The sequence below is a fragment of the Pipra filicauda genome, unplaced genomic scaffold (assembly GCF_003945595.2).
Source record: "Pipra filicauda isolate LSUMZ 115617 unplaced genomic scaffold, ASM394559v2 scaffold65_size3143899_pilon, whole genome shotgun sequence".
Taxonomy (NCBI): domain Eukaryota; kingdom Metazoa; phylum Chordata; class Aves; order Passeriformes; family Pipridae; genus Pipra; species Pipra filicauda.
The window spans coordinates 1746108-1770786 of record NW_024104820.1 but is presented as its reverse complement, the minus strand read 5'-3'; the positions used below and the strand labels follow the sequence as shown (position 1 = coordinate 1770786).

At 36.0% G+C, this 24679-nt stretch overlaps 1 protein-coding gene across 7 annotated transcripts in view; it reads left to right on the top strand.

Moving 5' to 3' along the window:
- Window positions 1–2683: 2683 nt before the first annotated feature.
- SLC39A12 (solute carrier family 39 member 12) overlaps window positions 2684–24679 on the top strand; it is a 33899-nt gene continuing 11903 nt past the window's right edge. The window contains exons 1-10 of one of the 7 annotated variants that reach the window (XM_039388505.1): window positions 2759–2859; window positions 3960–4078; window positions 4203–4312; window positions 8202–8483; window positions 10970–11177; window positions 12575–12777; window positions 16634–16805; window positions 19418–19590; window positions 21345–21497; window positions 22704–22814. In XM_039388505.1, the coding sequence (XP_039244439.1) occupies window positions 4223–4312; window positions 8202–8483; window positions 10970–11177; window positions 12575–12777; window positions 16634–16805; window positions 19418–19590; window positions 21345–21497; window positions 22704–22814 (1392 nt within the window). In that variant the 5' untranslated portion in view covers window positions 2759–2859; window positions 3960–4078; window positions 4203–4222. Of the gene's footprint in view, window positions 2860–3959; window positions 4356–8201; window positions 8484–10969; window positions 11178–12574; window positions 12778–16633; window positions 16806–19417; window positions 19591–21344; window positions 21498–22703; window positions 22815–24679 lie in introns of those variants that run through there. The other 6 variants (XM_027720569.2, XM_039388504.1, XM_027720568.2 and 3 more) reach the window with 6 other exon arrangements.

Sequence of the window (24679 nt, the reverse complement as noted above, 5' to 3'; positions counted from 1 at the left end):
TGAGAATTGAAGTTAGGATATTACAATATGAGCTTTCTAAATACAAACAATTGTATCTGTACGTGGATAAAATCTTGTATGCAGTTGTCTGGGATCATGAATCCAATTGTAAAATAAAAATAAGAGTTTTATGAAGTTACCATTTTTATCACTCTTTATCTTATTTCTTCTGTTACATATTTTAACTGGGACATATGTCTGTCAACAGCACTAGTTACTCTCTTGCAAGTACCCTCCCATGGTAACTGTTCAAACTAATTAAAAAATATTATCTCTACAAATTCTTGAGCTCAGATCCTTGCTTGATCATGCTAAGGTACTTAAGTACCTTGTGTAGTGTAGAATCCAATAATAAATAATGGAATGGAATAATTAAAAAAAAAATGTTTAAGTTGCTTATTTAATCAGGAAGTTCATCATAACTCTAGTTTTGCCATATAGCGTCTGTTGTCATGTTAGAATGGTAAACTACTTGAATTTGAGTTACCCCAACTCTCAAGTTCCTTTTAAAGTTCTTTCTTACATGCATATTATCATTCTACACTAAATGGAAGGTCTCTGGCTTAACTTATGAGCATTGTGCATGAACCTTTTTTCCCCTTTATTAAAATTCACCAAAAGACATGCAATAAAATTTGAGCCAAAATGGTAAAGTCTCATAACACGAGACAACATTAATAGTGATAGGTTCTTTGGGAGGTTTTAAGACATTAAACTGTACCAGTGATTTATTTCTGTGTGTGTATCTTAGCAAACTTCTAATGGGCATCTAACTACACGGCTCAGTTATTATTGCTGTCCCATTTTATCAGTTGGCACAGCTTCAGGATGGGTAGCTAGTAGGGAAATAATGCTGCTACTGAAGGGTTTGAAAAAAGGACTTAGCGACTGATGCCAGCAATTACTTCAAAAGTAGTAATTCAAGTGCTGTGTAGACAGAATAATCCTTTGATGACAATGGCATGACTGAAATCACAGTGTCAAGGGTAAAAGCAGAAGCTGAGCCTTAAGTCACCATCAGTGATTTTGCCACCACTGAGAAATTCATTTCCAAGCCAGAGAAGGCTTGCAACACTTAGTCATAAAAAGGGAAGTGAATTCTCCTTTCTCCTTTGAATCAACTGTAATAGCATGTATCAAATATTATCTGTTACATTTTAATGTACTGAATGTTTCCTTTTTTTACCATCAGTCTGTAATACAAATGTTAAAGTAAGTTGTAGCCATTATTATTATGTAAATCTCTCAGCAACTTTCAATAGCTATAAATCATCAAATGTGTTTTTAAATGTTAGCTTCTCTCAGTAAACTGAAACAACTCTCCCACTGTTTGTACACTTTAATTGGATGGAATGAATTCTTAGTTTCAATTTCTAATTATATACAAACCACCAAATTATATACAGATAAACCTATTTTATGTTTATTTGGAGATTGAGCAATCCCCAGAATTAAATGCTGGAAGCTATTCCTCCATTATCTCAGGAATTATTTTTATTAGTGGAACAAATCTGGATCTGGTTAGCTTTTTTTGATAGAGCATATTATTTAATAGCCAGGGAACATGCATGCTATCATGTGTTTCTTCTTTTCAGTCTTTCATATAAAAATAAATTTTTATATAAAAAATTCTGTAATTCTCATTTGCATAAAGTTGCATATTTAGTAATGTTAGTTTGATAAATATAGTTTGTAATTTATGAAGTAAAATAAAAGAATATTTAATCATAGGACTGATTTTTAAAATATTCAGCCTTGGTCACACGAGAATTTGTGCATACTTCTATGCAGTTGTACTTTGTATTTTTGAGAACATTTCTTTACATTTTTCTCTTCCTTCAAGCTGGTGTTAACAGTTTAATTTTTTTATAGTCAGTATCCATTGTCAGTTCTCAGGCTGTTCCCTTTGAGCTCACCACCTTATAGGAGATATTACATACAGTTTAGGACCCAGGATTTTTTTGTCAATCTAGATTTAAAGAGAATGATGGTGTTTCTATTACTACAGGCTTTCTGCTTCACAGGATTTGTTGAGCCAGCTGAGCTGATAGTCCTTCATAATATCACTGAAGGTTTGGAAGGTGGGAGAATGATATGACTGGTGTACCTGTCATTGGGGAAATCTGTCAGCCGTGACAGTTTTCACTAACTTCCAGCGCAATGATATTGTAATGGCATGGTGAGGTAAACGCCAACAGCATCCCTCTGGAAAATCTGAGTGGGTGAAAAAAATTTTTTTCACTGCAGTCTGAGCTATCTCAGTTTTTTAGTTAGTGCAAATGCAGCACAGAATAAGTGGGGATGAAAGAGACTGTTCTCTACAGGCAGTGTTTTGCAAACAAAAAATATAATTTTTCTATGGAGGTGCTTGAAAAGATTTCTATTCTACTCTGTTCTCGTATTTTCAAAAAGTAGTAATATTTTAATAAAAAAAGAAATTTGGTATTGTTGTAGATTTGATCAGATAATTTAGTAGTGTAGAGAACAGTTGAGTGCTTGCATGTATTATCCACCGTAATGAAATACATTCTTTCATAATTTTATACATCTTGCGCTGCTAAAATACTGTTTACATAAAATGATAACTACTAAAATATGTGAAATACCTTCAACAATGCGATGCTTAGAACTTGCCAAGAAGAACATGTACTAATTCCTATCCACCTCCATTGTTACCTTAAGAGCAGCTCTCTCCATAGCAACTGAAAACTTTTCAAGGCAGCAATAAACTAATCCTCTCCAACTTCCAGAGCACCATCAAGGAATTTTAAAAACATTGGACTTCCAGCAGCTAAATACTTCTGAGGATTCAGAAGGCCACAAAGCTAGATACACGAGCATTCTTTTTCCCTTCAGAAGGTAAGAAAATAACATTTAGAAATAAATGCTTGTAACATCCTTGTAACAATGATACATATTCCTAACTGCTAACAGTAAAATATATCTAAAGACCAATGGATTTCCTAACATTTAACCTTTATCTGAGTGAATGCCCATTTGAATTCAGTCGTTCTTTTTCATTTTAAATACTTTGTCAGCAGGGGTTCCTTAAAAATAAGACACACAGATAGAAGAAGCTGAATGTATGTGTAGCTGTTTAGCACATGTGCATTATTATCTGGGTATGCATGTCACTGCCAGCATATGCCCATCAATAAAATCAAAACCTCTGTGGAAAACAGAGGTGAAACTCATTTTTCTTGTGATTAGCTACTGAGATAGATTAGTGTTAAAACAGAGGTGGTGGTTTATTAGGAAGGATAGCGACAAGACGGATTTATAGCACAAAATGTCTTTTGCACCTAGAGTTAACAAGTTAAACTTGTTGCTTGAGGTGTGTTTGTCTTGTTTACTCACTGAGTTCTTTGAGTGAAACTAAGACCTCAGCTTTGTAACTCTTTCATCTGATCATAAAACATGACTAAATTTTAAGTATGTCCTGTTCATTCTTGTTTTGTTCTGTATAGCTGGAGTTTAGTAACATAGGTAAAGTGTTTTGAAAATATAACCTGCTCTCTATCATTGCTATATAACGTAATTACTGCACATTCATATCAGTATTACACTAGTAATATTTATTTACAGCTATTTTTGCTACTAGAAACCTGTTTCATAATGGAATGAAAGTGAAAGCAATGGTATTTTCCTGTTCTTACCAAAAGGAATTATTAGTGAATACAGTAAAATAACACTAAAGTGAAAGAAATACACTTTATTTTTAAGAGGAGGGAAGGGCACTTTCAGACGACCTCTTGTTGGTAATTCTACAGAAGTTTTAAGGCCATGGTTGTCTTAGTTTCCTGCTGTTCCATGCTGTAAAGCCCTTACAGGCTCCCTGTTGTTCAAAAACAGCTTGTCACTGCAAATCAGCTTAGCCGACCAATTAATAAATCCTTTCAAACATATTGCATTCACACTAATTAAGGGGTTGGGGTTTCTTTTTCCCCTTTACCATTCAGATTCCTCAGGTTTCCACTTTAAGCTCTGAAGTGCAAACAACAATCCAACATTCAGTGCAGATCCCTGACTGCAAGAAGAGGAGATGTGTTTTCTGACCAAGCATTCAGCTCTTGGGGTGGTATGTTCTGCTTTCATATTCAGCGTGCTCATTGCTGAAGGACAGCCTGGGGAAGAGCATGGGCAGGATGGCAGCTATGCTCCCAGCAGAGGCTATCTGATGGAAGTTTTACGCGTTCTTTCAGCTGAGAACACTGAGCTCCACATGAACCATTCACGAGAACTGGTCAAAATGTTACTGGAGAGAGCTGAATGCCCACAGCGGATTTATGGCATGCAAGAGGATTGTAATATGGTTAGTGCTTCAATTAATGAAGGATATCTTTACAGCATCGTCAGTGAGTTCTAACATTATTTATTAGAGTGATACTGTCCTGTAAAAAAAAATTGTCCCTGCTTTTTTTAATTTTGAATTATTTCTTGCTTAAGCTCATGAAGAGATATTCCAAACATGACATGCATTCCTTAAAAATGCCAAGCTTCAGTCACATAACACTAATAATTTTCCTTTTGAAGTTGTTAAATGTTTGTTTTCCAACCAAAATTTTTCTACTTAAATCTGATCTAACAATAAAGCATGAGTTTGAATTTTAGGCACAAGATTTCCACCGCGGAGAGACAGAGGTAAACACTGGGGACCAGTTCTGCTTTTCTTTTTGCTTTTACTTCATAAAAATAAAACCCAGACAGGATTGTCTCAGATTTATGTGCCACCTCACTGAATCATTCAAGATTTAGAGGAGGGTTTTGGTAAGCAGTTCAGGTCAAGGAAAATCAAAGGCAGAACAATGAATCTACAAATCCAAATTAAAACTGGAAATAGTCCAGGGTACAGTTTCACAGAAGGATTGGTTGTCTAGTTGAGCTGAGAATATTTGCAGAACTGATTCATGATTCAATGAAGAAAGGACAGACACAGTGCTAAGTGGGTAATTCACTGAAAAGGACGACAAAGGGCTTGGTCAGTCTTGGCTTTCAATGACATTAGTCTGGCTCTGGCACTGTTGTTCAGTGACCTACATAGAGCAGAGTCTCACTTTATACCACAATAATGAGGGTGGTCATAAAGGTGAAGCTTTCATGAGGTACTATTCTTGGCAATCTGCCAAGCCAATGAACTGGTGATCTTTTTATCCTATGCAGTAGACAGCTACTTACATAATTGACCCTTTCAATAAGTGCTCGCATTTCTTATATGAACCCAAATGTGAAATTTTGTACATAAGTAATGTAGATACCTAAATGGATATATATTTTTTATGAAGGAGATTATACACATACGGGCAACAGATATATATCAGATATAGACCCAGATCAAAAGTTGAGAATGTGTTAAACATGGGTCCTCCTAAATTTCGCAAAACAGGGCTCTAGGTTTTTTTTGTTCTCTTTGTTTTTCTTCTCTTGCTTGTCATATTTTTTCCATATGTATTTGTGCTGTATTTGTGGGGAGTCTTCCCACTATGACCTTGGATGGAAGAGAACTAAGGGAAACTTAGCTGGGACTTACTTTGGTCAGTGTGGCCGCTCTCTTCAGGCTTCATCTTGGAAATTTCCCGTGGGAAGAATTTGAGGACTTTCACCATATCCAGTGCTCCTCGGTGTTGGCTGAGTCAGAAACACTGCACACATCCTGTACTACCAGTGTTTCTGTGCCAGTGCCACAGGAACACAGTTGCCTATAGGAAATCCATGAGAGAGACGTGGCATCTTCAGTCACATGGAGCCCACATGGCACTGTGCTTAAATCTTCCATGATGATTTAACAAGGTTTGGTAAACCAAGACAGCAAAAACTCTGCAAGAAGTGCTATCCTTCAAGATCATCAAAATTTGAAACAGAATGCCCCACCTTAACTTGGCATTTTTTTTCTCATACTTTTTGGGAATCACTAATTGAGTTCAGATTCAACTTTCTCTTCTGAATCCAGGATTCTGTTTATACTACGACTTTGTTTTCAAAATTTTTTAACTATTATTTTTAATGATGTCTCTAATGGGCATTTAAAAGCAGTGAAATTTTAACACTTTTTTTAGACTTCTTTTGGTTTGTTTTTACATACTGGCCCCAAGACTCTTTGGCCAGGAGCTGGCAGCTATTGAGTGGCATCTGACACTTCTTTATCTCCTAAGCACACAGAAGTTACATATTTCTTGCATTGGTAAGACAATTTTTTCTGAACTTCTGGCCCCTTAAACAAAATAAACTCAGAGTTCACTGCCCACATTCTGGGCTTCTCTTTTATAGCAAATAAGAATTTCTAAATCAAGGACATGCAGATGTTATTCCTTTAAAATATCAGTAGCAGAAAAAACCCAACAAAACCAAACCATTGATGAACCAATTTATATCCTCTTAATATCTCTTCAAGAGTCACTCTCTATGGCTAGGCATATACTGTGGAGTAACTGCATCTTTTACAACGCACTTGCTTCCTTCCAATTAGCAATTTTCTTTTTAGTCATCTTTCTTGCAAGAGCAAACAATGGCTTCATTGATTACAATTTACCCTCACTGGATTTTGAAATCTTACAGAAATCTTTGAAAATCTTCCACTACATGCAGTGTGCTTATTGTACTGAGTGTTCATAAAGGCTGGTTGACTAACTTGAGGTCTTTGGGACAGAAAACAGAACAGCCATATTTCTCCTAGCCCAAATACTAATTCTCAGAGACGTGTTAGAAAAAGTTAGACTTACAGACCTTGATAGGCAATGTAAGCAGGACACAGCAGAGTATACTGCAATCTAGTTAATTTATGAGTATAAATAGTTAATTTAGATGTTAATACCCACAGGGTTTTTCTTGGGATTTTTTTTAGACTCAGTATTTTGAGAATTTTTGTTAGAGTTATTTATATTAAAAAGTAGCAGTTCTCTCAGTCCCTCCAAGGAACACTGGATTCTGAACACACCATTGTGTGTTTCATTGACCCAGCTTCAGTGCAGAAAAATGAACTAACATATAGGGTGAACCACACTGACCAACATATCATGCTGGTAGCCACAAACAAGTTATTCTGAAAAACTAGACTCTGTATGTGTGCATGAATTTATTAGAGTGCAGTGTTGATCCTTCAATGGTACCTTCATATGTTGTAGTTTCTTCCCTGAAATGTACAGTTCGGCTACTCTACCGTAATGGTTGAGATTAGCTGACACACCTATATCATGCTTGGAAAGGAGTCTGTTGGAAAAAAGCGGATAAACAGTGAATGACATTAATTACAGGATCTCTTCAAGGAAGATTCTTTATTCTGGAGTTCAGTATCTTATTTCTCATAGCCTAACATAGACCTCTATTAGTCTTCTTGTCTAATTTTAAAGACTAACTTGTTTTTGAGCCAGCAAAAGTTTCTGGAAACTGTCTTTGTATAAAAAAAATGAGGTTTATGTAGACATATGTAAATATACATATGTATATATACATGTATTAAAAAATCTGTGCTCAGAGAGAAAGCCTGGACAGGGTGAGTACGTAATCTCAGTCCCTTTTGAAATGTATTTGAAGGACTAAATGGTGTTGAGACCTTGTGCTGGCTCTCTGCACTGTATTGCATTGTTGCAGTTAACAGAATTCATTAAGAAAAACATAAAAACAGCTGTGTGATTACAGGGTCAATTAATTCTTTCAACAGTGCATCAAATATGATGTAACTTCTGTTTACATACCCTGAGTTAACTATGGTTTTTATCTTATGACGTAGAATGCACAGATGAAAATATGAATAGCCTTACCTAATAACCCTTGTCTAACATATTTATAACAAGAAGTATAATCTTTTGAAGCCAGTGGAAGGCTTTTAATCTCTACAATGATTGATCAGATCAATCATCAAATCATTGAATCACAGAGTAGACTCATAGAATGATTTCTGTTGGAAGAGACTTCAAACCCCCTGCCATGACTAGGAGCACCTTCCACTGGACCAGGTTGCTCGAAGCCCCATCTCTGGGATATTTCTTAAAAACAAAAGTGGCACTGGACAAAAAACCAGAGTGTGATCTTGCGGCCACAGAACTGCAATGAATTACCTGTACCTTCTTCCTGCCATTCCATCAGCCTGCATCTGTGTAGTTGAATATAAAAGTTGATTTCTCCTTCTATCCTTCCTAATTGTATTTGCAGATGCCTGGCAGTGTATTACTTGAGTTGAATTTCTATTTATTTTTATTTCTTCACAGTGCCTTGAACCAGATGCTTTGTTGCTAGTAGCTGGAGGAGATTTAGAAGACCATCTCAGTGAAGAAGTATTTGAGAGAATTTCTCTTATTCTTCTCTACTACATTCTTCATCGCAGAGATGTATGTTCTCCAGAACTCAGCTTGAATAATAAGGATTATAAATTTTACCTGCAGAGTATGCTTAGTTTAAGACATGATGAAGACTGTTATTATTTTTCACGGAATGAAACTGAAGATATTTTAACTGCAGTAAGGCAACATTTTAAAACTTCTGAAACCCAGGTAAAGAAAACATAAGTAAATATAGCTTCATATTTACTACTGATATAATGCCTGTATGTTAGTGCAGACGTTGTGTCAGTATCATGGTCTGCCAGAAAACCATAAATAACAGTGTGAGAGCACAGGCTGAACACTGGTGTTTTGCTATACATGCTGTTTAATGTTAGCCTTTTCCTTGAGTTGCTTTTGGCTACCTAGCACTTCCACAGGGTCTGCTGAGACATGGCTAGGGAGATGCTGCATATCAGGGGCCATTCCCGATAGGTAATTTAGATGCAGTTGACCAGCTTAAAGCAGATGGTAAAGAGCATAGCTGTGTAGATGCAAGATCCTGCACTTGGCTCCAAGGACAGAAAATACTTTCTCATCTCTTAGTATTTTATAGTGTATGTATATATACATATGTATACACTAGCAGTGATTGTATTTAAATGGTATAAAGCAGAATAGCTCCACAAAGGATCTGGCTGTACAGGAGAAGTAACTAATCATTATGCTATGATGAAATCCTTGCCAGGTTCTACACTTCCATGTCCATCCAAAGCAGGATGGAATAAGGAATCTATCCAAATGATGGTTTCCTTCAGTTGGAACACATACATTTGTGGCTAATTATCTACCAGCACAGATATACCTTGTAGAAAGATTGATACAGATAAGCTTAAAGTTAAAAAAAAAAAAAGCATACTGAGTATTTTCAGCTAAGATCATCCTCACTAGAGTCAGGAAACATGCAGTGAGTTTTCTTATTGCTGTTTATTATTCCTTACCTCAAGTATTATTCCTTACGTCTACAATAATAGAATAATATTTTAGAGTTCAAAATCTAAGAAAAAATGTTTTCCTTGTAATGGGCAATAAAATAGCTTTTTGTCTGTTAAGATAACTCCTGAAGTGCAGATTGACCTCCTGTTTGTAGCCCCTTAGATCTGTTCATAATGTAAAATTTCGTATACTGCAAAGCTTTGAATTTGCCCTTTTCTTTTTCATATAATTAGATTTTAATTTACATTATACTGTAGTAGAGTTTTCTGCACAAACAGAAGATGGGTAGGAGTGCTGGCTGTGTCCAGAATATCGAGGGCCTCCAGTTCCTCTTTCTGTCTTCTTTATGTAAACATTTCCCATCATAAATTATTCATTGACCAGTACTTTTGTTTTTGAGTCTTGGTGAACGTGCCGATTTCCAAGAACTCCAATGGTATCTGAGCAACTGTAAAGAGGCATCAGTGTGTATTTGGAATGTCAAGATAGAATAACAACCCAGAAAGTGCTTTACTGTGGATTCTGTTTGCTTATGCTGGCAGTACAATCAGTTGTCAAGCCTGTCCAGTAACTGAAACTGCACCACTCACTGACCTGAGGGAAAAGAGGGTTTTTTATGAAAGGCACTCAAAACATAATAGCATAATACTTAGAATCACAACACCTGAGTTATGAAAAAGGACCAGTGATGCAAGGTAGTAATAGAAGAAAAGAATTTTTAGTGACTATGTGTTTTGGTTTCACAGAAAATATCCTCTTCTCATTCATAGCACCTAATATCTTATTTGAAATGAGGGATTAAATGTTGGGTTGGGGAAATTTTGACGTGTAATGAATGAACAGGAAAAGAAATGCCAGCCAGCATCCTCTCTGTAGTGTTTATGGCCTACAGACAGAGAGATGAGTATGAATAAAATAAACGACTGCTGTACTCGCTCATCTAGTTGTCTTTTTAGTTTAGTTATTATGAGTTAGAAAGAAATATTTTTTGCCTTTGTTGTATTGTTTTTGTATTCTTTCAAACCCTAATGTGTGAAGTAAGAAAGAAAGTAAGAAGAAAGGCAAAAATGGAAGAAAACAGGGATGAGTTTCCAGGTAATGGAGACAGACCTGCAGACATCCACACGCATGGTTGTACACCACTGACTATTGTTCCTTTTTGGTCACCCAACAGAGAAGTCACTATTTATTTGCAAAATTATATCTTTCCATATTGTCCCCAGATAACTACTCCATAACAAAATATTGTTTCCATTTAATATATAGGGAACTAAAAACATTTAGAGAATTCTCACTGAAGTTTAAGATGAAGAATTAAAATCTATATTATTTAAGTCAATTGCCTGTGCCTTAATGAAAATTCCTCCCTTTTCTGCCACTTTCTGGAAGTAGATGTAGATGCAATTGAGGACACTGGAATAATAGAAATGGCATGAAAATAACACTAAGTGAAAATAACACTAACCACAAATAACTGGAATGAAGGACTGTACTTCTTCCCCACTAGACACAGAATAAAAGTTCAGGATTTTTAATTCTATGTCTGTTTTCATGAAAATGTCCTTTGTTTCACTGTCCTGTTGTCAATTACAACTTCAATCTTAATTTTTTCTACTCTGGCTGTCTGTGAAAATGTTCTCCCCAGTTTCTCCTCTTGTCACTCTGATTATTTAAATGAAGGTGACCAGGGCTGTCTTCATGCTGTTTTCTCCTGATTTCAGTGTGTTGATGTGAGCACTCTGGAGAAAAATGCTGATATAATGGACAGAGATGGTGCCGATGAAAACACTCTTCCACGCCTGGCTGCTTTAATCATTACTCTGGCTCTCCAGGGAGTCTGTATGGGGAAAGCAAGTTTGCCTTCCCCAGAATTCTTTATAAAGTATATCTTCAGTTCTCTAAACAGTACCACTGAGCTCCAAGTGACAGGTAAGCTGTTTATTAATCTCTAGTTGCCTTTTGCAACACACATTTTGTGTAAACTATCTTTAAGTACCTAAATGACTGTTTTGCACTTCATTTTAGGTCCTCATTTTAAAGTTGTTAAGTAGTCTCTTCTAAATTTAAAAACAAGGTTGGAAAAGAAACTCCTTATTTTGATAATTGTCAGAGAGGTATAAAGCAAATTGCTACTGAGATTATTACATTTTATTCAACAATAATTTATAACTGAATTGCACAGCACCGTCTGAACTACCCAAGAGAGCTCTGAGGGTGGCAATCTAGCTGTGAGGGCAGAGTTCACTGGGGCTTCATTTACATTAATTCTTTATGCAGATCTTCATACATTGCAGGACTCTTTTAGGGATAGATGGATAATTCTTGTACGGTAGCCAGATTAGATATTTTAGTAACTCACACCTCAGGGTAGATATACAGATCTGTTTGCTTAAGTAGCCAAAAAAAAGTAGTCAAACATCTTATCAGAAGCCTTTTTGTAAGATTTGTTAAGAGTATACCATTTATATTTTCTGATTAGCAACATTAAAGGATTATCACATAGAAACTTTCTTATTCTCATTGACCTAAGCTCCTTTGAAATCAGTTTGTGGGCTGCTTTCATTTCTAATGGACAAACTAAGGTTTACAGAAACTATCACTATGGTTTTATTTAAAAATGAGGGGGTAAGGAAGGTGATAAGTAAGATAGGATAAGGTACGACCCCTCAAATAACCAAGAATTTCATCACCAGAAGCACCCCTTGCACTTAAGCTACGTCATGGCGTACATCCCTGCATTATCTCAGGTTTGGATTAGGGATCCTGACTCCCTCCTTCCTATTTCAGTGATATGAGCAGGCATGCTTCTTGATTAACCAAAGAAGAGTGAAAATCTGCTGTCCTGTGTTCCACTTCTGAAATGCAAGAGCAGCACAGTGTCCTGAAGATTGACTTCAGGACACCCTGTGAAGGATCTGTCTTCTGATCTGAATACCTGGCCATGATGACTTAGTGTGGAGTTCCATTTACACAGGAAAATTTTAAGAACAGTGAAGTTCTTTAGCAATAACTAGATAACTTTGTAAGAGATTGATAATTAAATGAAAGACAAAGTGCCTTTCAGTCCCATCTGTTTTCTTCTGAGACAGTCATAGGCAAAACATCTGAGTGGGGCATGGAAAACAAGAAAGGCTGAGTATCTAGGTGTCTTGAACTTCTAGAGTTGTTAAGTATAAATTGCCTCCAGTACCAAACTGAGAAAAGAGTATTAAATGAGGAATAGAATTAATGTTATAACTAACAAAATTTTAATAATTATTTTTGGTTTTATCTTTTAAATGTGTGTTTTCCCATGGTAACGTATCTGTTTTCTAATGAATTACTAGAACTAGAACAACTACTAAATGTGCTTACAGCCAAAAAGACCTGCACTGTAAATGGACAATTCCACAGTCACAAAAGAAGACGTTACAGTATGGCAATCAGAGATACTGGAAGAAAAAATAGTCCATTCAAAGGAAACCATACAAAAGGAGACTCTCTGAAAGGCTATTTTGAAGATCGTGAAAGGAACACAGACTGGGACCAGGTTAATTTCTTTTTCTGTTATTATAGTGTTGGTCACAGAATTTCAGTGACAAAAGTTCAAATTGTTTTGCAAACAGTACATAACTTCTGAGGTAAAATGTATTAGTTTCAAAAAGTCATGTTGATACTGATGGAAATATATTTTTATATAGTTATATTTGTTTAAATATTAATTGGGGAAAGAACTTTATGGATGTTTACCATATGATTAATGTAGCTGGGAAGGGCTAACAGAATAGTTACAGATGACTAGTAATATGACTGAAGTGTTTTCATACAGTTATTAGAGATTTCTTGTGCTCTTATGTCATAGAGCTTCTAGGCCCCCTTAAATGACCTGGTAGAAAGAAGGGTTGTTTTGTACTAAGGAAAACAAAGTAAATTATTTCTATGAAAGTTGCTTTTAAAAGGCTTCTGTAAACAGAAGACTGGGCATTTCCAAACTCTTTTAATAGCCGTCTATGGAATCCAGAAGGTTTCTTTAGAAAGTAGAGAGTCTGTAAGACAGAGTCCTAGCTACTACCCAGTATCCTCTTTGAGGACTTTGAAGGCTCGGTGCAGGTGAATTTATCCTTATCCTAAGAATTTAAAAATAAATGGTATATATTTTGATGTATACATTTGAAATATATGCTTCAAAGGACACATTTCTATTTTTTACAATTTTTTACAATTTACATTAACTCAGTGACAATGTTTATTCTCCATTTAGGAGAACGAGTGATATGCAATTGACTTTTGCTGTGTGGTCATTATATGATGTGGAACTGAGACAAATTGCATCTGGTTAAATGCCATTCAGAGAGATATTTATCTGTGTAATTTTATGGAATGTGAAATGCATACTCTATCAACAGATTTCTTTATTTCCTGCTGCCCACAAAAAAGAATCATGCTGATCATCATGATGAGGCTTTTAATGGGGTCTCAAAATAACTTTAAATTAAGGTCATTTTAAATATCTTTCATATAAACTTTAAACTAGGAAGGACAGAAATCAGTTGTGACACTGTCCATAAAAGAAGAAAAATTGTTCTCCAGTAATAGAAGAATTTATGAACCTCAGTGTTTGATTTCTTGAACTTCTGATACTGACTGTAGCTCAAAAGATAAGTATCTAGGGGAGTTATCTGAGCAGTCAACTGAGAGCCAAGTATTCTGTATATATGAAAAAAAAATCACTAAGAAACATCTGGAGAGAAGATAATTGCTCTTCTGTATTAATTCCTAGATTCTCTGGGGTTTTTTTCCATTCCTCTTCTTTCTAACTATACCTATTTTCCTTGATATATTTCATTAGAACTCTTCATGTTTCACTGTTGTGTTGCTAATTTTGTCCCATGTTTTCTGCACTTATCATAGTAATTGTGCTCCATTAGTGACAGATTCTGCTACATACAAGGAATTTGCTTTTTTATGGCTTGTGTTTGCTAACTACATTAAGATCTGTAATCTAATTTTTAGATAGGAATCATTATTTGAAACATTATCGCAGGAAAAATGTCATTGCTTTCTTTTTAAGTCGTCATTGTCTCTACATTTAAAAAATGTGTATAACACAAGAAAGTAGCAGGTGATCTAATAAGACAAATGATCTTAAGTTCCATTAAACTGTGTCGCAATATCTGTATTCCTTTACTATTTCTCAATAAACAAACATGGATTTTGCAAACCAAAATCATCCATCCATTCAGTTTTTCACATGAAAATATGCAAATTTTATTTACTTGTTTCTTCAGTACCATCCTCCAGGAGTGCACACATAGTTGCTTTACTAATGGAGAGTTAGTGCTCTGCCTCTCTATGTTAGAAAGCTTAAAAGGCTGGGGCTTGCAAGTGATAGTGAACGGTGCTGCATCCAGTTGGCAGCTGGTCACAAGTGGTGTCCCCCAGGGACAATTCATGCAGCCCAGTGTGCAGTTAGTGGTCACTGCCACCAGGGCACACTGGTGGCTCATGTTCAAACCATCTGTCAGAACCCACCCCAAGGGCTTTTTCTACAAACCTACCTTCCTTCTGGTCAGTTTTCCCCAGCCTTCATTGATGCATGGGGTTATTCCGTTTGAAGCACAATAAATTTGTCTTGCCTGATCTTCATGAAGGTCTTGTCAGCCCATTTCTTTGGCTTGTCAAGAACCCTCTAAACAGCAGCCATGCCAGTCAGCATACAACTAGTTGTCCAGTTGGATTTCAGCTGTCGGTGCTATCTGGTGCACTCTGCTCCATCACTCAACTTGTTAGTGAAGGTGTTAAATAATATCATTCCTATTGTGACTGGTCAGCAATGCTGCTCGTAATCAACCAACAGCTTGATAACCACCAGCTTGATACCAGATGTTGATGTTCCCTACTTCTAGCATCAAAACTTCTGCCTAGCATAGGCAAAATTAAGGTCTTTTCCAATATGGTAGCTCCTTCATTGTCTTCATGCTCTCCTTTGGCTTGAAGGCAGAACACAGTAGGTCCAGGTGACAAAATCATCTGTTATCTTGAAGACTTTAATGTGGTTTTCAGAATAAATTTATCAGTGCTCCATTAATTCAGCTTCTTTGTGAACTTTAAGGCATATTTTACTTCACTAATGGATCAGCAAAGGAAGGAAGGTGTTGGGTTTTAATTGGTTATTTAAAAGTAACTATATTTAACAACTTTTCTTTTAAAAATTAATTTAAATAGCAATTTTATTTCAAAAGAAGCATAAGCTTCAGTGATTAGAAAAAAGTATTTAGGAACCCCTTGATTCTCAGATGTAGACCAATTTAAGTGAAAGAAAAAAATATTTTTCTAAGTTGAATCACAACTCATCAGATGAGATTAAGAAATGAAGATTATTCCTTTAAGTAAGATAACATATTTGATCTGGACTCCTCTAAAAGCGTTTACAGAAATTTCCACTAGAAGTGTGTTCTAGTGCTAAGTGGTCATGTTTTTACTATAAGTTTTATCACAGAGGTGGAAAAGCAATTCTTCATGAAAATTTGTTGAAATATAAAGGTTCCCAAGAAAAAGATCCTTCTTTTGACAAAGAGATATTCCAAACAAGAACAAAAAGCAGCTGGAATTCTGAAGTACCTCTAATAATACAATTATTAAACAATCTTTAGACCAAATTTAGACTATGTAACATCTAGTTTGCTGACCTTAAAGTGACATGACATTATTTAAAGAATTAAAAACCTCCAATGTATTTCCATATCTTTCTGAAGATCCAGCACAAGAACAAATCTAAGTATTGCTTTTGATGTAGTATCTTATATTAATAGCACTATTATTGCAAACAATGAAGTTTTACATTAATGACTAAGAATATGATTTGTGTTAACATTAAAAAGAGGGTGGTTGGGCACTGGAACAGGCTCCCCAGGGAAGTGGTCACAGCACCAAGCCTGACAGAGTTCAAGAAGTGTTTGAATGATACTCTCAGGCACCTGGTGTGACTCTTGGGGATGATCCTGTACAGGGCTAAGGGTTGGACTCAATGATCCTTGTGAGTCCCTTCCAACTCAGCATATTCTGTGATATTCTGTAAAATATTTTTCTTAGCACATATGACAATAAAAGGTTCAGAGAGATTATTTTGTCAGATCCTTATGATATTAACTAGTTTCCATAGATATTGTCCTGCTTCATTCCAAAGATTCTGGTCTTTCTGAAATATATAGTAGCATCAAGTTTAATTGGAAAAAAATGGAATTAATTGAAGTAATTAAACTAATTTAATAAAAAAAGAGTATATAAACCCCAAGTTTTTTCTAGGTTGTACCACCCTGTGTTCCTCTAAGATTCCATATTTAACCTCAACATTAAATGCAGGTACATGCAACATGTTCAGTAACTCTGTATACTCTTCTACAAAGGTTTGTTTCTCTGCCAATGAACTTGTGAAGATATTTTTGAAAAATGGTTCTTCCTCCATTTCCAAAGACCACTTCAAGCAAATCAGTCCAGCTATCATTCAGCAACTTTTAAGTTGTTCGTGTCAGCTTCCTGACTTCAAGCAGACAAGACTTCCGCCAACAACTGTGGAAAGTGAGTTATGTTGTTATTAACAAAGTATTGCTTAAATTTGGGTAAAGAGGTGCAGGGACTTAACTTCTGGAGACATTTCATTCATTAATAAACCAAAACATGAGGAGATTTATGCACTTTATAACTTCATAACATACATCTCAGATAGTAGTTCTATATTGAAAAGTGAGGGGATTCAACTGTCTTAATTTTATATTAGATGGAATTCTATTTCACTATGTAAGGTTTTAAGCTTTATTCTCTCCATTTGGGGACTACTCAACGTTGGCAGCAAGTGGGCCATAACAAGTCCTCATCTGTGGGTTGCTGGGCAGCAAGGACTTGTTTTGTGAAATTTTTACCAGATTTATATTGGAAACGTTGCATTGCTTACACGTATAGCTTCAAGGTTACATTGCCTGGCATTTTATACCATGATGTGGCAAAGGCTTGATATAGATAAGTTCTGCATGAATGTTACTGGTTTTTCACATAGTTTACAGCAGAGAAGCTTTGAGAATGTTACTGTGGGGAGGAAAATATCCAAAAGAACAGTAACAGGGCAGCAGGACTTGTGTGATAGAGCTGGAATAAGAACTGAGTTAGAGTATAATCAGATTGTTTCCAGTCACAGTTGTAGCCTTCACATGTCACCGCTTCCAGTGATTTCTGCCCCATCTCTTCCTCTGATTCCACTTCTCCTGTAATCAACCCTCACTCTACCTTATAAAAAAAAATCTAAATCTGATATGACTTAAGGGCTTCTTAATGTGTTGTTATTTGGTTTGTTTTTTTTTTTACTTTAAACCAACAATATCTGGGAAGTGGTTACAAACCAAGGTGTGCTGGTGTATTACAGGGGACATTAATTTTAATAGTCAGGAATGAACAAAAAGGAAAGGGTATCTAACCATAATCACTTGCATCTAGAGCAGCACTTTTTAGGCTACAAATCAATGTTTTCAATACCTACATCTTTTAGGAGCTATTAAACTTTCCCCATGGCCTGCTGGCCAACGATCCTTATGGAACAGCATATAAATTAAAAAAAAACGTGGAAGGACTGTCATGGATATTCCAATAATGGTTATAGGAGAAAAAAAACATACAGAATAGGAAAAATCATTATGGTCTTCAACAGGCAGCAGTCTTTTCTAATGAATTCTCTCTTCTCATTACCCGAACACTTTGCAGTCTTTACTGCTTTGATCTTTCCTATGCTACAGAGATATGACCCTTTTTGAGATCGGGAATCAAGAGAAAAAGAAAGAAAATAAAGGAATTTAATCAGGTCAAATTCAAGGTTGATGAAAAATTCACTGTTAAGTAGGATCCTTCCAAGTCTAAAGCCATCAGCCTAATCAATGATATTTTAGTGATCTCATAAATGTGAGAGATGAGAAAAACTGAACTATTCAAGTGCATAATGGAATTAATAAGAGCCTTTTCTGCAGCCCTTTCTCTCTGCTTTTTGACAAAGGAAGGTTTTCGTGACCACAGGAACACTTCTGCTGTCTTGATACAGATAAAGAACTCCATGTTTGACCTATGTATGACCTAGTGACCTGAGCATGGGCTCATTAATTTTATTCTCAGTTCTATTTTACCGACAGACTGTGCTGTTTTGACTAAGTCACCAAGGCCTGACCTTCCATAAATATCTACTATACCCTGTATTTGGATTTGCAGTCTGTGAAATTTACTGTCTGATTTTATGAGGTGCTGAGCACTTGCAGTGCTTTTAAAGTGTGAAACATTAAGTGACAGTTTTGAATATTTTGGCATTAGTTCCTTTATGTGTGTTTCTCTTCACTCTTTTACCTCCATCGTAAGATTTCATACAGATTAATCAGGATTTATGTTGTGCAAAAGGTTGGAAATGTGAGTGGTGTGTAACTGAAGAATTATGAGTAACCTTCAAAAAAATCCTAGTAACCTCAGAAAAATAAGTTGGTGGTCCTGATGTGGTAACTAAAGGGATGCATGTCCACAGCAGATTTGTAAATGTAATTTGGACCAAAATGTTTTTGCTTAGAACCTAAATTAGATCCCTACATCCATCTGAGGTTTTACACCTTGGTTTGTTTACAAAAAAAATAGAGAGCAATAAAACCCAAGAGAAACAAGTGACGCACAACACAATTGTTCACCACCTGCTGATTGATGCCCAGCCCATATGTGAGCAGCAATCATCCCCTCCCAGACAAGTCTCCCAGTTTATATACTCGGCATGACATTCTGTGGTATGGAATAGCCCTTTGGCCAGTTCAGGTCAGCTGGCTGTGCTCCCCCCAGCTTCTGCCCCTCCTCACTGGCAGAGCATGAGACACTGAAAAGTCCTTGACTTGAGGTAAGCACTACTTAGCAACAACCAAAACATGAATGTGTTATCAACATTATTCTCATACTGAATCTACAACACTGCACTCTACCAGCTTCTAGGAAAATTAACTCAATCCCAGCTGAAATCAGACAGTGGAACAATGAATCACTTCTCCTGTGTGCTTGTGCATAGAAGTGTCAAAACACACCCTCAAAACCAATTACAAATACAAAACAAATACTCAAACACAAATACAAATACTGGATGATTAAAGGCGCCCTTGTTTTGTTTCATTTGTTTTCCCCTACAGAATATGGTTACAGCACTGTTGCTGTTTTACTTATTACTATTGGATCTATGTTTGGTACAACTCTCATTTTATTTAACTCCTGTCAAGAAATCTATACACTCGTTTTACAGCTGTTTGTCGGTTTGGCTGTTGGAACCCTTTCTGGAGATGCATTGCTACATCTTATTCCTCAGGTAAATAATAGACACTTCAGTGCTTTTAAAATGTTGGCACATATGCGTGTGTGCATGTACACACAGAAAAGTTTTATTTAAACCTGGATAATGCTCATCTGTTTATAAATAAACTTCCCATTGAATCTACCCAGCACTCCAGTTACATTTGCACTCTGTAGTTCAGAGAGACGTTACAAGTAGTAAGAAGCTGAAATCTATGAATGATGAATTCAAAGAAAATAAGGCTCCTATTTTCAAAACAAACTTTTCAGAATCCCCACAAGTCTTGTGCAAGGCAAGTTTCTAGATGTGTATTAATTTCTTTCATGAGGCATATTCTGTAACACGTCTCAAGAGAAATTTTTCAAGGGTTGTATGAGGCATCCACAGTCCCCTCCACATGTTTTTCCAGAGAACCAAGAGCTGTCAGCCTATAAGTGTAATAAAATTGGTGCTATGATGTTGTCCTAAATTCATAAAATAAATTTTAAGAACAGGATAGCATGCAAAACAGAACCAAATTTTCCATCGTGTATTCATTTACTTTTGACTAAGTCTCCTCTGATATGACACAGACGTTATGAGTAGAATTGTAGTGGTTGTAGAAAGAGAGCTTCACAGCTTCACTTGAGATTCTGGTCAAAATATTCTTTGTACTCAATGCATCATCTCTGGAAGCAAAACTTGGGAGAATGATTTAAGGAAGGCAGTTCTCAGTGAACGTCAGACAAATGCATTTATTTCAGAAACACCTCTGGAGTGTGAAAGTATTCTCTTTCATCAGTTTTAAGTGATGCATCCAGAGCCTTTAAAGACCTCACTTTCAGAGCAAAGGGAGGGCTGCCGTGCTGTGCCACTGGGGAAAAAATGGAAGTACACCCACCAGTAGAAATGGATTTATGCATTAGTTATGCATTAATAAATTATGTATTGTTTTCATAGAATCACAAAATAGTTAGGGTTGGAAGGGACCTCTGTAGACCACCTAGTCCAGCCTCCTGCCAAGGCAGGGTCACCTAGAGCAGATGACACAGGATCACATCCAAGTGGGTTTTGAATGTCTCCAGAGAGGGAGACTCCACGACCTCCCCAGGCAGCCTGTTCCAGTGCTCTGCCACCTCAGTGTAAAGGAATTCTTACTTGTGTTGATGTGGAACTTGTGTTTTAGTTTATGGCCATTACTCCTTGTCCTGTTGCTGGGCACCACTGAAAAGAATCTGGCACTGTGTCTTGGCACCAGCCTTTGAGATATTTGTATGTATTGAGGAGATCCTCTCTTAGATCTAGATCTAAGAGATCTAGATCCTTCTCTAGATTACAGAGGCCCAGCTCCCCCAGTCTCACCTCATAAGAGAGATGCTCCTGATCCCTTATCATCTTCGTGGCCCTCTGCTGGACCCTCTCCAGTAGCTCCTTGTCTGTTTTCAATATGAAGCTTACATGTTAAGATGATGCAAGTAATTTTTTATAGACTTTATAGGCAATGTACTCCAAATGAGATATATATATATATACACACACACATACATAAAGGGCAATTTCATAAAACATAATGTTATTTCCACCACTGAGAGATTAAGTATAGCAGAGTCTACTAATAATTAATTTCATTATCTATTATTCAGAGGATTAGCTCAAAACACAATTTAAATTTGAAAGAACTGAGAGAAGAGAATTTTGAGAATAAGTTGAATTAACACGTTGTGGCTTGCTCTAGCAAAAATTAAAACATTGCCATTTCATTTTTTTTAACTCTGTCTCTTTTATTTCAGACTCTTGGTTTACATAAACATGAAGCACAAGACATAGAACATTTCTATGAGGGAAAAGAATATATTTGGAAACTTTTGGGAATAATTGGAGGAATTCATGGTTTTTTTCTGATAGAAAAGTGTTTCTTTCTTTTGGTAACACCGCGTGAACAGGTAAAGCTTTCTACAGTTTATCCTTTAAAAATCTCTTTTGAGATTTTACAGTACACAAAGTGTTAAAATGATTGTGGAAAATAATTATAATTTGTGTGAGTTAAATGAAGCATTGATAATTGCTTTCCTAAGTGCTCCTACCAGATTGACCTTCAATTTCTATTTTGCTTTGCTCTGTGGATTGTGCAATGCTACATGAATGTGTTCAATATATTTATAACTCAAGAAGGGAACAGTTGATCAAATATGTTCCATAAGCATGCATTTATGACTCACATAGGAGCAGGTGAAAAGTATGTATCCATGTGAAATAGCAATGGCAGTTGTTTACTGTAGGCCCTGTTTGACAAGGAGAAAGACACAGATGTAAGCATAAGATATTTTCAAGAATGATCTTGAAAATCTTAAAATTTCCAAATTGTCTTTGATCTCAATGATTTGAAAATCTAATATGTACATTGCAGTCAGTAGGGCCCAACCTCTTATATTAATATTATCTCCTTGCTCACTGACATGTTTATAGTAATTCTATTACTTTATTTCAGTGTGGATGGAGCCTAAAAATATGATTATGCACAAGGATATAATGTAACACAAAATGTGATGGCTCATTAGGTTTCTCAGCATGAGACACAATCTTAATGTCGCTTAAGAAGGCTAAACCTTTGCTTGTTCTGTTTTGCAGGGTGTGCAAAGAATGGCCTGATTTAGATATGCAGCAATGAGTCCCTATTCCCACTATCTTTGAGTCAGCCATAAGAATATTGTGTGAGATTAATAGAATGAGAATATTTTGATGCCGGTGATGTTTTATTTTTTTGGTAAAAAGAAGTCCTTTTTGTTACTTATTTGGGAGAAGGGGTTTATCACTATCCCACAATTTTTTTAACTTTTTCTACTGAGAACTAGATTAATTCTCAGAGCTAGTTTTTATATCCATCTTGGCTTCAAATTTTAATTTGATTTTTAAAAAAAATTAAGTCGTATCACACCCATATGGTTGTCACTGGTTTATCTGATTCACTTTTCAGGGTTTTTTAAGAAAATAGGCATTAGGAAACAAGTGATGCCAGCCAACAATCTTTTAAAATAGATTTCATTTTGAAAAAATTAATTCTTAAAAATGTTAAATTTTCACAAAAGGCTGAGAAATACTACACCTGTGTTCATGGGTTTCAGAACTAATTGCAAAGCATCTTCATTCAGCAGGGCCTTTCTTTAGTTAATGGGCACTGGGGACATTCCCATGATCTTCCAGTGGAATCTGAATTAAATGAACATTCAGGCAGAGGCAAATCTACTTCAACCATACAGTTGGTAGGTTACCAATATGACATACTTCCCTGATTTTATGTTCTTCTTTCTCTATTCCTCAAAAAAATGAACCAAATTAATGTAATAAATCAGTAATATTTTTCAGTTTATATTGATTTGGTGTTCTTACATGACATGATTATTAGGAATCTCTAGATTTTGAAGTTTGTACAGAGATTTCAAGTACAGATATTTTACAATAACTTTTCTTCAGTGTGTCTCGGATTGATATAACAATTCACCTCCTGCACTACATTTTGTTAATAAAATTCTTGAAGATTTTCCTCTTTCCTTCTTTTAAAAAATTGATTATATGTAAAGGCAGATTCTCCAGGGGAAAAACTTCATGATTTTCTACAGTGAGAATTCAGTGCATAATTAATGAGCAGATTAAACTTTGGACTGTTCTTGAGCATTTTTCCACAGATTTTAAGGGTAGCATAAGCAAGCTGGATATATGGGAATGGTGCTTACTTATAAAAAGTTACATGGTTTTATATTGGCCTATAAATAGTATCCAGACAGATAAATCCTTGCAAACTACATTGACTCATAACTCTTAACCTGTTTTTTCTTTTTTTTTTCCCAACAAGTTATATGCAGTACCTATGTACATAGGTTATTTAAATCAGTTTCTCCAGAGATCCATAATGTGAACTCCATTTTACTAATTTAGTTGTGATGGGCAAGAGCCTCATGAGTCACTGCTAATCTTTAAAACACAATTGGGAAACTCTCAATTGAAAACAGAGCAAACAGACAAGTGAAACGTTTACTAATTTGTGAGCCACGTCATAGCTTCCTGTTTATGATAATGAATGATCATGTCATTCCACTCAGCTGCAAGATCCCCCCAAAGTTCTATATAGATCACATGAATTATCCTGGCTTAACTGGTTTGTACAAGAGCAGCCAATTTTTCAGAATCATGTGAGTAATACTAAGACAAACACTGGTTGACTAAGAAAAACTTATAAATCCTTCAGGTCAGTGATTAGTCTTGCAGTTTTGACTCAGAGTTCAAAGAAGTGGCATGTGAATAAATATTATAGGAGAAGTGGAACAATTACTGGAATTCGTATGACTGGCTGCAATCACAGGAATTAAAGACATTTATTTTTCCTTTAAAATGCAGAATTTGAAAAACATTCTTTCTCCTTCTTTCCTCACACTTCTACAGGACATATCCCACATCACAAGCAGGATAATGCCAGACAATTAATATATTCTATTTTCTACTCAACATACATCCCTGCTACAGTTTTTGGAGTGGTAGCTGCTGTCCCAACACCGAACTCTTGTGCTGTTGTTGACTCTTCACTGGCTACCATAATAGGTTTTCCCACTTTTTTTGGGAAAAAAAAGTAGCAATGATAAATTCAGTTTTTCTAGTTTCAAGTAAACAAGTTTTTTGACTTATCTCTCCCTCACATGAATTTCTAATAATTTCTCTAGTCAGAAAACAAAGCCCCAGGGAGGTAGGGAGAGTGAAAGATTGCTCATGTTCTCCCTTCTCTCCCCACAGTTGCAATATCTGTTAATTAAATGTTGGGGCAGATGCATCAAATTAACTCTCTAGGATAAGGATGAAGATACTGCCTCTTTCTTCACTTGAAATAAGGGTAAATTTTGCTCCTTGTAGTGAAGTCTACTCATGTGCTGCTATGCCCACTCAGTGATGTCTAGTGCTAAGACAAAGCCCCAGATAAAAGCCAAGAGTCAGGGCGCTGGAGGCTGCACCACACTGAAGGAAACCCCCTATATTTTGAAAGGGGGTGAAACCTATCTATGATCATCTTTCTTAGTCTTGTGTTTTCACAGAGTAACTGTGAGGAACGTGAATGCCAAAGAGATTCTACCTATTCTTC